The sequence below is a fragment of the Hemitrygon akajei genome, chromosome 11 (assembly GCF_048418815.1).
Source record: "Hemitrygon akajei chromosome 11, sHemAka1.3, whole genome shotgun sequence".
Taxonomy (NCBI): domain Eukaryota; kingdom Metazoa; phylum Chordata; class Chondrichthyes; order Myliobatiformes; family Dasyatidae; genus Hemitrygon; species Hemitrygon akajei.
Genome location: NC_133134.1, coordinates 64485260 through 64500277, shown reverse-complemented (window position 1 = coordinate 64500277; position 15018 = coordinate 64485260). Strand labels below are relative to the sequence as shown.

At 42.6% G+C, this 15018-nt stretch overlaps 1 protein-coding gene across 1 annotated transcript in view; it reads left to right on the top strand.

The window, feature by feature from the left end:
- Nucleotides 1-15018, top strand: part of tmem184a (transmembrane protein 184a) — an 81797-nt gene that overhangs the window by 56402 nt on the left and 10377 nt on the right. Inside the window, exons 4-8 of the mRNA XM_073060981.1 lie at nt 1475-1565; nt 2789-2864; nt 3764-3855; nt 12303-12472; nt 13298-13495. Of these exons, the coding sequence (XP_072917082.1) occupies nt 1475-1565; nt 2789-2864; nt 3764-3855; nt 12303-12472; nt 13298-13495 (627 nt within the window). The remainder of the gene's footprint in view (nt 1-1474; nt 1566-2788; nt 2865-3763; nt 3856-12302; nt 12473-13297; nt 13496-15018) is intronic.

The window sequence follows — 15018 nt, the reverse complement described above, 5'->3', positions numbered from 1 at the left end:
TACACAGGCACAATCAAGTGGCAAACATCATTCATCAAAATCTTGCTTTAAAATACAGACTCATAAAAGAAAACATACTTTACTATAAATACTAGCCTGATCCAGGTTTAGAGTCAGAAACCCACAAATTATATTATGACCACTCATTTATTACAGATCGAACAATCCATAATAACGGTCTAGATATAATAATACAGGATAAACAAGCAAGAACAACTTATTTTGTAGATATAGCTATTCCAAACATACGTAACTTATAGAAATCGGTAAGTGAAAAACACGAGAAATATGTTGAGTTAAAAGAGGAAATTGAAAGACTTCCTTTGGATGGCAGAGTGGAGATACATTTCTGCCAAAGAAGGTGTAAGGTGCTCTTTCCATCTGCAAGTCTGCAGGTCACCCTTGGACAAAGTGTAGCACCTGCTTAACCCTCACCCAATCAGGGTCACATGAAGCCATGAGAAGAAGTGCTGCATGTCACGAGTCCTGGTTATGTGACCACTGATGTCAGGCAGACAATCTCCGAAGAGTATTGATAATCTTGTAAATACATTGCTCAGAAGTCGGCAATGGCAAACCACTTCTGTAGAAATATTTGCCAAGAACAATTATATGATGGCACATAATGATGAAGTTCCCTCGTGTGTTTGAATTATAGTGACTGCCTTATTACAGGGATGATGGACAGTTGCTGTAATGTAAATTCACTAAATGCTCATAAACTGTACATACAGGCTGCACCCAAGTTATAACTGTTCTCCATTCCTGAGAACTGTTTGTAAACCAAACAATTTGTAAGTTGAAAATGAACAAAAGTAGTGTGTTGGAGAGGATCATAGAAACAGCTATGATGGGAGAGCGAGCAGGCATGCGAAGAGTGGTCAGTGACTGAGTGACTCAGCCACTTGGGGGAGGAGAGGGTGGGAATGCTGCTTCTCATCTGGCAGGTAATGCTTGCCATTCTGCAGTAGTTTGCAACTCAATCACCGATCTCCCAAATGTTCCTTCCTATGCCAAGGACGATCTGTGAGAGTGGTGGTGGGGTGGGGGGGGGTGCGGGTGATGATTTTGATGCTTTTTTTTGCAAGGGAGGGTGTTTGGGGTTTGCAAGTTTTGTTTCTTTCTTCTATGTGCACTGTTGGGGGGGGGGGGAAGGCTGATCTCTTTTTCAATAACTCTCATGGCTTTTCCGTATTTCATGGCTATCTGGCGAAGACAGATGTCAGAGGTGTATTGTAAATAAATATCTTGACAATAAAATGAACCTTTGAAGTCACAATTTGGGTGTTTATGGCCCCTGGAGGGCTGTAGAGGTAGGGGGGCAGACCACCTCAGGTGACAGTCATGTCTAGCACCCACCAAAGGAAGCAAGTAGAATTGGTCAAGTGAATTAGTTAAGGAATTGGTCAAGTAGAATTGGTTAAGTGAGACAGTTGTTGAGCTCTTGCACTGATTTGTGTGTTCTTTCCTACAGCCTTTGTGATTTACAACTTCCTCAGCCTGTGCTATGAATATCTGGGAGGAGAGAGTGCTATTATGTCAGAAATCAGAGGGAAACCTGTTAAGTGAGTTTTTATGTACTTCTACATTTACATTGTGCTATTAGAATCACAGATACTGCTGAGTGTGTTTGCATCTGATCGGAAATGATCATGCATTTTACACAGAACAAAATGAATCCAGAGATAAAGCAAAATTGCTTTAACTTTTTTGCTGAAACACCTGAGCCAGGATGAGAGGAATTTACTGGGTGATTTTTACATGGTTTACCATTGAAATCCACCCAGCTGGTTAATGGGATCAGAACTACATCTGAAGATAGGGTTTGCAGGACGACTGGAGGCAAATACAAGTAATTAATAAACGTTTTGTGAGTCTCAGCACAGGAACAGGCCCTTTAAGTCAGTGCTGACCTTCAACCACCCATCTGCACTAATCCTATATAAATCCTCCCCTCCACATTCTTATCAGCTCCCCCAGATTCCAACAACCACATACACAAGAGCAGTAAACCGTAAACAATTAACCCACTAACCCATGTGTCTTTGCGATGTGGAAGGAAACTGAGGAAACTCACAGTGTCACAGGGAGAACGTCTAAACCACACACAGTCAGTGCCACTAACTGTGCTACCCATGTTTTGTAGCTAAATATTATTTGGGGAATTAGGTTATGACTTTGTCGGTGATATCCACATACCATACGTAAGTAAAACAATCATTTTAATAGTGAATGATCATTACAAGGGGATTCTGCTGTAGAACTACTTGGTGATTGGCTTAGACAGGAATTTGTGAATCAGGAGCCACTCAGTTTTTCTGTTTAATAAAATCATGGCTGATTTGATTATACTTATCTACACATGACAACCTTCCACCCCTATGCTATCCAGAATCTGTATACCTCTGCACTAAAAATCCTCCAAGTCTTCTTCCGCCACCGTCAGGAAGAGTTACAAAGACTCACAACACTTTGAGAGAGAAAATTTTGCCCCATCACTGTACTAAACGGGTGACCTCTTTTTCTTAAACAGTGATCTATTTCCATGCAGTCTTTATTCAATCCCACACGTTTATACTTCAATACTGTGAAGTAGTGTTATTTACTCATAAAAAAGTTTATTGTAATCCTAATAAATTATAGATTTATAAGCAGAGTAAGTTCTAATTACTGACCTATAGCATTAACTCTGTTTCTGCCTCTCAGATGTTGTCTGACTACTGTGCATTGTTAGTTTTTTTTGGATGTGGTACCTTCTGTACTTATGTGATTTCTGTCTCATTATTAGGACTAGTTGCTTGTATGGAACATGCTGTCTGGTGGGTATGACGTACTCCATTGGATTTTTGCGATTTTGTAAACAGGTGAGTATCTGAGAGGCCACTGGAGTCTGACCCACTGGAAACCCTTGAGTATTGTGTTCCTCCTACGATCTCTGCAACCCAACCAAAGTCTGGTGTAAACTTGTAATAAGACCAGATCTGGGGTTGGAGTGAGTGTGTGTCTTGATTAAATAAACAGGTTCCAGTCCGGATGAATCAGGAAGTGTTTGTGTCTGTGTGTGTGAAGCTCATAGAATCCCAATGGAAATGACAGAAGGAGTTCACTACCTCCCAACTTGCTCATCACCCTATCAGCAACTTCTGATCACAAGGTTTGTTATTCCCACATTGATCTCATGGGCCCCCTCAGAACCGTCGTCATTAGTCCCACAGGACCTCCCAAAAAGAAAATAGTTTCACTCAGGTCTTCAATATAAATAGTGAAAAATGTCCCAGATCTGATGCAACACCTTTTGAAGCAATCTTTCCTCAATTTAAATTATTTAATTCTGGGATAAAAGTTTGGCTCCAACATGCTAGCAATGCCCATCATGCATTTCAGTGTACAGCACCACTTCTGCTTGGGAAGATTTTTGTAACCTCTTCTAGTTGGCAGTGAGACTCAGAATCAGGTTTATTGTCATGGACATATGTTGTGAAGTTTGTTGTTTCATGGCAGCAGAACAGTATAATACATAAAAAGATTAATATAAGTTACAGTAAGATGTATACAAATAAATAGTGCAGAGCTAAAAAGCTGACTTAAACTTTCAGATGAGTTAGCCACCTGAATTAATACATGATGCACAACCACATCATACAGTCAGATCGGGGTGAAAATGTGGTGCTTTAGTTCACCAATCAAGCTCACACTTTGCTGTTGGTGGATAACTCATGTTCGTGGAGCTGCTAATGACATGGGTCTGGTCTCTCCCAAACAGGCCACTCTGCAGTTCTGTGTGATTAAACCACTAATGGCTGCCATCACCATTATCCTACAAATCTATGGCAAATATCATGATGGAGACTTTGAGTAAGTCGGTACAGTTTTTTTTTTCATTCTAAATTTTAGGTGCAGCCTTTATCATTATAAACTTCAGAACCTTCATATTGTTTTGTTGCAACTTTCCTTTAACTGGATTTCCCTGGTGCACAGTAAAGGAATGGGCTTGGATATTCTGTTGTGGTCTCATAGTCTAGTTACCAAATGGCTTGGTTCTCTATTGTATAGAAGCCATGGAAAAGGGTTCCTCAGCTTCTGTTGATTTCTCCAGGTAACCCAAACAGATACACCTTCTGTCCTCCTTGATGCATGTTTTCAGTGTGTGCCCCATCTGGAGAAATCAGTGGTAGCAGAGCATTGCATTCACAATTGCCATAGGATTGACTTTGACAACACAAAACTACTGTGCTGCACCAATGGCTTTTGGGACTGCCTGGTGAAGGAAGCCATTAAAATAAAACGAGAGAAAAAGAATTTTAACAAAGATGAAGCTCTAAGTAAGAACTGGAATTCAATTGTATACAAGGTGGAACAGTGGATACCTGATTGAATGAGGACTAACCAATCAGGAGGGATGGACAATGGGGGTAACATTCTACCAAACTAGATATGCCTAAGTATCAACCCTGATGATTGTCATCAAAATGTCAGTTAAAATCAATATCTGTACCTGGCTGAAAGCTCGAAATGAGTTTATTAGTGAGGTAGGTTCATGGGTTCCATATCCATTCAGAAATTGAATGGCAGAGGGGGGGGAAGCTGTTCCTGAATCATTGAGTGTGTCTTTGGGCTTCTGTACCTCCCCCCTGAAGGTAGGAATGAGCAGAGGGCATTTCTTGGGTGATGGGGGTCCTTAATGATGGATGCTGCCGTTTTGAGACATCACTCCTTGAAGGTATCCTGGATACTACAGAGGCCTAGTGCCCATGATGGAGCTGACTGAGTTTACAAGTCTCTGCGGTTTATTTTGATCTCCCCCCCCCCATAGCAACCTTCTCATAGCAAATGATGATGCAGCCAGTTAGAATGCTCTCCATGGTACAGCTGAGAAATTTGCTAATGTCTTAAGTGACATACTAAATCTCCTCAAACTCTTAATGAAATCCTAAACACAAGAAAATCTGCAGATGCTGGAAATCCAGAGCAATACACACAAAATGCTGGTCAGGCAGCATTTGTGGAAAAGAATAACCAGTCAACATCTTGGGCTGAGACCCTTCATCGGGACTGGAAAGAAAGATGGGAAATCAGAGTAAGAAGGTGGGAGGAGGGAAGTAAGAAGGTAGTGGGAGGGAAGGAAAAAAGCACAAGGTGGTAGGTGATGGGGTAGGGGTGAAGTAAAGAAATGGGGTAGGGGTGAAGTAAAGGAATGGGGTAGGGGTGAAGTAAAGGAATGGGGTAGGGGTGAAGTAAAGAAATGGGGTAGGAGTGAAGTAAAGAGCTGGAAAGTTGATTGGCAAAAGATCAACCCTGCCCTCAAATTTACTTGGTCCATTTCTGACACCTCCCTCCCCTTTCTCGATCTCTCAATCTTTGAAGACAGTCTAACTACCATATCTTTTATAAACCCACTGACTCTCACAGTTACCTGAACAATACCTCTTCCCACTCTGTCACTTGTAAAAATGCCATCCTCTTCTCTGTTCCGCCATCTCTGCTGTATCTGCTCTTGGGATGAGGCTTTACACTCCAGAACTAATGAGATATTGTCCTCCTTCAAAGAAAGGGGTTTCTCACCCTCCACCATTGATGCTGGCTGTGTGCTCAGTCCACTGCTGTTCACTCTGCTGACCCATGACTGTGCTGCAACACACAGCTCGAACCACATCATCAAGTTTGCCGATGACATGACCGTGGTGGGTCTCATCAGCAAGAACGACGAGTCAGCTTACAGAGGGGAGGTGCAGCAGTTAATGGACTGGTGCAGAGCCAACAACCTGTCTCTGAATGTGAACAAAGCTAAAGAGATGGTTGTTGACTTCAGGAGGGCACGGAGCAACCACTCCCCATTGAACATCGATGGCTCCTCGGTAGAGATCGTTAAGAGCATCAAATTTCTTGGTGTTCACCTGGCGGAGAACCTCAACACCAGCTCCATAGCAAAGAAAGCCCAGCAACGTCTCTACTTTCTGCGAAGGCTGAGTAAAGTCCATCTCCCACCCCCCCCCCCCCCCCCATCCTCACCACATTCTACAGGGGTTGTATTGAGAGCATCCTGAGCAGCTGCATCACTGCCTGGTTCGAAAATTGCACCATCTCACATCGCAAGACCCTGCAGCAGATAGTGAGGTCAGCTGAGAAGATCACTGGGGTCTCTCTTCCCGCCATCACGGACATTTACACTACACACTGCATCCGCAAAGCAAACAGTATTATGAAGGACCCCACGCACCCCTCATACAATCTCTTCTCCCTCCTGCCATCTGGGAAAAGGCACCTAAGCATTCGGGCTCTCACGACCAGACTATGTAACAGTTTCTTCCCTCAAGCCATCAGACTCCTCAATACCCAGAGCCTGGACTGACACCAACTTTCTGCCCTTTACTGTGTCTGTTGTCTTATTTATTATTTATTGTAATGCCTGTACTGTTTTGTGCACTTCATGCAGTCCTGGGTAGGTCTGTAGTCTAGTGTAGTTTTTTTTTTCTGTGTTGTTTTTACGTAGTTCAGTGTAGTTTGTGTACTGTTTCACGTAGCACCATGGTCCTAAAAAACATTGTCTTGTTTTTACTGTGTACTGTACCAGCAATTATGGTCGAAATGACAATAAAAAGTGACTTGACTTGACCTGGCATCTCTTCTATTTCAGCACATCTGCCCTCACCTCATCCTCCCCGCCACAACAGAGATAGAGTTCCTCTTGTCCTCACCTACCACCACACTAGCCTCTGTGTGAGGCACATAATTTTCCATAATTTCCACCATCTCCAATGGGATCCCACCACCAAGTACATCTTTTCCTCTTCCTCCCCCCCACCTCCATTTTCCACTTCCCGCAGGGATAGCTCCCTATTCAACTCCCTTGTCCACTCATCCCTCACCTCTGGTACTTATCCTTGCAAGTGGAACAAGTGCCACACCTGCCCTACACCTCCTCCCTCACTATTATTCAGGGCCCCTAACAGTCCTTCAAGGTGAGACAACACTTCTCCTGTGAGTCTGTTGGGGTTATCTACTGTATCTGGTGGCCTCCTGTATATTGGTGAGAACCGACGTAGATTGGGAGACCGCTTCGCTGAGCACCTACTCTCCACTAGAAAAAGTGAGATCTCCTGGTAGCTACCCATTTCAATTCTACTTCCCATTTCCATTCCAACATGTCAGTCCATGGCCTCCTCTACTGCCGCGATGAGGGCACACTCAGGTTGGAGGAACAACACCCAGTATTCTGACTGGGTAGCCTACAGACTGGTGGCTTGAACACCGATTTCTCAAACTTCCGGTAATTGCACCCCACCCCCCACCATTCCCCATTCTGGTTTCCTTCTCTTAACTTATCTCCTTGCCTGTTCATCCCCTCCCTCTGGTGCTCTTTCTTCTTCCTTTTTTTCATCGTCTTCTATCCTCTCCTATCAGATTTCCCTTCCTCCAGTTCTTTATCTCTTTCACCAATCAACTTCCCAGCTCTTTACTTCACTCCCTCCCCCATTTTGCAGTTTCACCCATCACCATGTACTTCTTCTTCTCCCCCCTCCACCTTACTCTGACTTCTCCCTTTCCAGTCCTGAAAAGAGTCTCAGCCCAAAATGTCGGCTGTTTATTTTTTTCCATAGATACTGCCCAACCTGCTGAGATCCCCCAATGTTTTGTGTGTGTTCTCTTAATTAAATATAGCCACTGCCGTGCCTTATTTTTAACTGCATCAATATGTTGGATCCAGGATAGATGCTCAAAGATACTGACACCTGGTAACTTGACATTGCTCACTCTTTCCACTTCTGACTTCCTCATGAGTACTGACTGGTGTGTGTTCCCTTGTCTTACCATTTCTGAAGTCCACATCAGTTCTTTGGTCTTACTGATATTGAGGGCAAGGTTATTCTTGTGACACACTTAACTAGCTGATGTATCTCACTCCTATATGCCTTCTCATCACCTTCTGAAATTCTGCCAGCAGTAGTTGTATCAGCAGCAAATTTATAGATGGCGTTTGATCTATGCCTAGCCACACAATCACACAGTCATAGGTGTGGAGATAGCGCAGTGGGCTAAGCACACATTCCTGGAGTGTGCCAGAGTTGATCGTCAATGAGGTGGAGATGTTATTTCCAATTCACACAGGTTGATGTCTTCTGGTAAGGAAGTCAATGATCCAGTTGCAGAGGGAGGTACAGAGCCCAGGTTCTGCAGCTTTTCAACCAGAACTTTAGGAACAATTGTACTAAACGCTGAGCTGTAATCAATAACAACATCCTGACACAGTTATTTGTATTGAGGGTCTCATTCAACTTTCTCCTCTAATCTGCCATTCAATCATGGCTGATTTTTTTTCAACCCCATTTTTCCGTGTTCTCCTTGTAATTCTTAACCCACGTATCAATCTCTGCCTTAAATACATACAATGGTTTGCCATCTATATCTCTCTGCCACAATAAATTCAAGAGATTCACTGTCCTCTGCCACAAGAAATTCTTCCTTGTCTCAGTTTTAAAGGGATGATCCTTTGTTCTGCAGCTGTACCTTCAAATCCTCAACTTACTAATAGAAACATCCAGTCCAAGTCCATTCTATCCAGGCCTTTCAGTATCTGGTAGGTTTCAACAAGATCTTCCGCACATCCTTTTTAAACTCCATCAAGTACAGGCCCAGAGCCATTAAACACTCCTCATGTTAAGTCTTTCGATCATTTTTGTGAATCTTCCGGACATTCTCCAGGGCCACTTCATCCTTCCTTAGATACAGGACTCAAAGTTGCTCACAATTTTCCACATGCAGCCCGACCAATTCTTTATAAAGTATCATCCTTGTTTTTTATATTCTAGTCTACTTGAAAAAAGTGCTAATGTTAAATTTACCTTCCTTACTCAACCTGCAGGTTAACCTTAAGGGAACTCCAAATGCCCTTTGCACCTCTGATTTCTGCATTACTTCCATATTTAGAAAAAGGTCCGCACTTTATTTCTACCAAATTGCACAACCCACACTCCTTAAGCAGTATTCAACCTGCCACTTCGTTGCCCACTCTTCTAACCTCTGCAAGTCTTTCTGCAGACTTGCTGTCTCAGTAACACTATCTTTCCCATCATCTGTCTTTGTATAGTCTGCAAATATGGCCACAAAACCATCAGTTCCTTAATCCAGATTATTAATGTATAAAATGAAAAGTTGCCGTTCCAACATTGATCCCTGTAGAATTAACTAGCCAAAAGCAGTCATCTTGAAAAGTACTCCTTTACTCCACTAATTTCTGCCAGTCAGCCAATCTATTCAAGCATTTTCTCTCTTAATACAGGGGTCCCCAACCTGTGGTCTACAGACCCCTTGTTTAATGGTATTGGTCTATGGCATGAAAAAGTTTGGGAACCCTTGCTCTAATACCATGGGCTCAAATCTTATTCCTGTGTTTCCTATGTTCTCGGGGTCTTGCTGACAATTTGAAGCTGGGTGGAAAAGCAATTGTGGAGGAGGGAGGAGTATGGGGTGCATTGAGTCTGCAAAAGAATAGAGGGTGGTGATGTGAGTGGCTGAAATATGGAAGATGGAATATAATGTGAAGAAATGTGTGGCTCATTCTGGTTCCCCCTTAGCAAGAATAGAAAACTATTATTGTTTAACCAGAGAGGGAGACAATGCTGTAGGGGAGAATCTGGATGTTAATCTAGCAGGGGATGCTGAGGAACAGCAAGCAATCAGGAAGTAAATGTGATGGCCTTTATTGCAAGAATAATGGATAATGAAGTGAAAACTCCTGTGACAACCTTCGCCTCTGCTCTGGTCTATCTACTCAAAAGTTGACAACTTATGTTTTTATGTTCTTGCAGCAGCTTCTGATTTTTATATTTCTTTTCCAAGGTTTACCTAAAGTTTTAATCTTACTTTTAATTTCTATCACCTCAGTAAACCTTCATACAGTGAGAAATAGCTTTCAAGCTTGTTAGTATTGCAAAAGAAAAACAAACTGCTGGACAAACTCTGGGTCAAGCAAAATTAGTGGAAGCAAAGGGTTATCCCTCAACATTTCAGCTCAAGTCCCTGCAAAAGGACCGATGGTATCAAGAGACAATAGCCAATGTATTGAAGTGAGAGGGAGGGTGAGACAGATAATAGATGGGACCAGGTAAGGGTGAAGGGGGTGATGAGCAGTTGAAGATGGAGGTAGAAATGGGGGTAGTAATGACACAGATGCTGATAGGGACAGGCAGAAACAGATTTAGGTATGGAATGACCTGTCTGGAGGATATAAGAATACCAGCATCACTGTATCTCAATGAAAATGTTGGGTATTCGGTGCAGCTTGGGTGTGTTGGGAGGGTGGAGAGAGAAAAATGCTGGGAGGTGATAGGTGGAACTAGATAGAACCATAGAACATTACAGCACAGAAACAGGCCTTTTGGCCCTTCTTGGCTGTGCCAAACCATTTTTCTGCCTAGTCCCACTGACCTGCCCATATCCCTCCATACACCTCTCATCCATTTACCTGTCCAAGTTTTTCTTAAGATGTTAAAAGAGTGCCCGGATTTACCACTTCATCTGGCAGCTCATTCCACACTCTCCCCACTCTCTGTGTGAAGAAGCCCCCCATAATGTTCCCTTTAAACTTTTCCCCCTTCACCCTTAACCCATGTCCTCTGGTTTTTTTCTCCCTTAGCCTCAATGGAAAAAGCCTGTTTGCATTCACTCTATCTATACCCATCATAATTTTATATACCTCTATCAAGTCTCCCCTCATTCTTCTACACTCCAGGGAATAAAGTCCTAACCTATTCAACCTTTCTCAGTAACTCAGTTTCTCAAGTCCCGGCAACATCATTGTAAACCTTCTCTGCACTCTTTCAACCTTATTAATATCCTTCCTATAATTCGGTGACCAAAACTGCACACAATGCTCCAAATTCGGCCTCACCAATGTTTTATACAACCTCACCATAACATTCCAACTCTTATACTCAATACTTTGATTTATAAAGCTCTCTTTATAACCCTAGCTACCTGTGACGCCACTTTTAGGGAATTTTGTATCTGTATTCCCAAATCCCTCTGTTCTACTGCACTCCTCAGTGCCTTACCATTTACCTTGTATGTTCTACCTTGGTTTTTCCTCACAAAGTGCAATACCTCACACTTGTCTGTATTAAACTCCATCTGCCATTTTTCAGCCCATTTTTCCAACTTGTCCAGATCCCTCTGCAAGCTTTGAAAACTTTTCTCAGTGTCCACTACACCTCCAATCTTTGTATCATCAGCAAATTTGCTGATCCAATTTACCACATTATCATCCAGATCATTGATATAGATGACAAATAACAATGGAACCAGCACTGATCCCTGTGGCACACCACTTGTCACACTCAGAGAAGCAATCCTCCACTACCACTAGATGAAAGAGAAGTGATAAGCAGGTGGAACCAGGAGGGGAAAGGTATAAGAAAGATGTACCAAGGAAGAGGATAGTCTGTAGACAATGTGCGTAGCACCCAACATGAGCTGCTGCTTGTTACATGCCATTTCAGCTCCCCTTCCCATTCCCACATCTGTTCTCGGTCTTCTGTAGTGCTACAGTGGGGCCAAATGAAAACTGGAATGGCACCTCTATTTCACTTGTATAGCTGACAGCCCAATGATATGAGCATTGAGTTTTTCCCGTGTTCCTTTCCTACTTCCACCAGGTTCCTATTCCCTTTGTTCACCTTTCTCCATCCCTCCCTTTGTTACCAGAACATATTACCCTTCCCCATCTGCCCATTACCAAATATCTACCTACCTACCTGCCTCTGCCTCACCCCCATCCACACCTGACTTTCATCCATTAGCTATCTTTTCTCTACACCAGGAGTTCCCAACCTAGGGTCCACAGACCCCTAGGTTAATGTTAGGGGTCAATGGCATAAAAAAGTAGGAAATCCCCTGCTCTACACTCTCAGTCCTGATGCAGGGTTCAATCCAAAACATTGACGGTCCTTTTAACCCAACAGATAATTCTAGACTTGCAGAGTTTTTCCAGCAGTTGCTTTTGTTTTATTTTGCAGCATGTTTCAGCATCTGAAGTCTCATGCCTCTAATATCCCAACAGACTCTACAGTTCATTATTTCAGTTGCCCTTCTGACTAGTATTAACATTTTGTGTCAAATGTTCCTGTTCAGGACTTCCTGTGCACCTATCAGAGTGGACACACTTGTAAGAGATGTGGCAAAGAATTGACATTAAAATATGCGATATAGAATACAAACTACACTAGGCTGCTAATTAATTTTTAAATAAATGCTTAAAGGTTGATTGAATTGTCTTCCCAGCTAATTGTGGCTTTTCATTTCCACAGTGTGAGGAGTGGATACCTATATATCACCATTATTTATAACGTCTCTGTCAGCTTGGCACTTTATGCACTGTTCCTCTTTTACTTCACTACCAGTGAGCTGCTCAGCCCATTTGATCCTGTCTTGAAATTCCTGACAGTGAAGTCAGTAATTTTTCTCTCATTTTGGCAGGGTAAGTATCAATATAACCCACAAAGATTTTATCTGAATGACTTAATTGAGAAAAGAAAGATAACAATGAAAATTAAAGTAAGTCAATAGGAGAGAGATGACAATTTTAACTTTTTACTCAAAAATTGATGTAAAAATAAACATCTGGACATAACTTTTAAAAAAATGTTAGGAAAAAGTTAAATGACATGATTTTCTAGAATTGTAAAGATTGGAGAAATGTGCTCTTTGGGTTAGAAATTTCAAAATATATTCATGTCGGGTAAGGGTAAGAGACATGAAAACTGAGTTCAATATTAGTTGGAGGGAAGTCACTTAAATCTTTTATTTGAGGCATAGTAATTGATAACCTGAGCAAGTGTCAATGGGTCAGGTCATTCAAATGGTTGAGTCATTTGAGCAAGTTGTTAATATGGTGGATGGATTGTTATCTTGCATTTACAATATAATTCTGCACATAAATTTTATTAAAAGGATATTAAAGATCAATTGCCATTATTTGGAGAAGATGATATTCCTCGCAAGTCATAGCCAAACATTGTCTCGGCTAAATACAGATTCATTAGTCATTTCTTTTTTCTCTAAGTGAGGTAATGTTTTGCAGAGGATTCCTGTACATTAAATAACTGCTTTTGTTGGTATAAAAATTGGCAGACTTCAAGGCAACTTGTGTTTGAGGGGCTATATGTTTGGAAGCATGTTGAAGGCTCGAGCTCATTTTACCATGTTTTATCTAAATTTGGAAATTCAGAAATGTTTTTTTTCTGTTACCATTACATGCAAGTTGTTGTATCTGCTAAAGTGGATTGTTTTAATGCTCCCCCAGGAATGTTGCTGGCAATATTGGAGAGATGCGGAATAATCCCAGAAGTGCAGATTATTGATGGTCACGAAGTCAGGGCAGGAACAGTGGCCGCGGGCTACCAAAATTTTATCATCTGCATTGAGATGCTGTTTGCTGCTATTGCCCTTCGCTTTGCCTATCCTTCCCAAGTGTACGCCGAGCAGACTGGGACGACACAAGGTAGGAACATCTGCTGCTGCCAACTCCACAATACTGCTGCAAATGTGTGGCACAAAATAAACTTAAAGCAACTAAATTAGGGAGTTGGAATGCAAGGTGGAAAATACCTTGGCTGGATCAAAACATCTGATATAATCAACTTATGTAATAACAGGTCACAATTAGCAAGTAAGTACTGGCTTCTTCTCTTCTGAGCCAGAGTTAAACTTAATATTTGATAGTCACTCACTAGCTAGAGTAACAGGAAGATGAGTTACTATGGCCACAGGAATATTTAAGTTCAGTGAATTAAATGATCTAGAACAAGGTGATTCTGGATTGCTCCAACAGCCCATTTGGTCCATTTATGTCTCTGAGGAACAAATTCTGGTGTCTCATCAACACGTACATAAGCTGGATGAACTCAGCAGGTCGGGCAGCATCCGTTGAAACCAGCAGTCAATGTTTCGGGCTGAGACCCTTCGTCAGGACTGAAGAAGGAGGGGGCAGGGGCCCTGTAAAGAAAGTGGGGGGAGGATGGGAAGGAGAAGGCTAGTAGGTGCCAGGTGAAAAACCAATCAGAGGAAAGATCAAGGGGTGGGGAAGGGGAAGCAGGGAGGGGATAGGCAGGAGAGGTGAAGAAGGAATGTAAAGGGAAAGCACTATGGGTGGTAACTTACCTGCCCCTACACCTCCTCTCTTACTACAATTCAGGGCCCCAAACAGTCCTTCCAGGTGAGGCAACACTTCACTTGTGAGTCTGTTGGGGTAATCAATTGCATCCGGTGCTCCCGGTACGGCCTCCTCTAAATTGGTGAGACCTGACGCAGATTGGGGGACCGCTTCGTCGAGCACCTCCACTCCGTCTGCCACGACAGACAGGATCTCCCGGTTGCCACCCACTTCAACTCTGCTTCACATTCCCATTTGGATATGTCCATACATGGCCTCCTCTACTGCCATGATGAGGCCAAACTCAGATTGGAGGAGGTAGTCTCCAGCCCCTTGGTATGAACATTGAATTCTCCAAATTCCAGTAATTCCCTCCCTCTCCCTTCCCACATCTCACTTCCACTCTGCCTCCTCTTCTAGCTGCCTATCACCTCTCTCATGATTCTGCCTTCTTCTACTACCCAGTGTTTTCCCTTTACGTTCCTTCTTCACCTCTCCTGCCTATCCCCTCCCCCACCCCTTGATCTTTCCTTTGATTGGTTTTTCACCTAGCACCTTGCACCCTGTTCCCTCCTTCTTCAGTCCTGACGAAGGGTCTCGGCCAGAAACGTTGACTGCTCGTTTCAACGGCTGCCTGACCTGCTGAGTTCATCCAGTTTATGTACTTGTTGATTTGACCACAGCATCTGCAGTGTACTTTGTGTTTAAAATTCTGGTGTCTGCCAGGTGTGCCTGATGTTTAGAATATGAGAAATGGAAGCAAGAATAAGCTATTTTGCCTCTTGTGTCTACCCTATCATTGTAGCTGATGTCATTACACAAATACTACTTTCCCATGTCCTGTAGTATGCTAAAGTTTATTAATCAGCAGC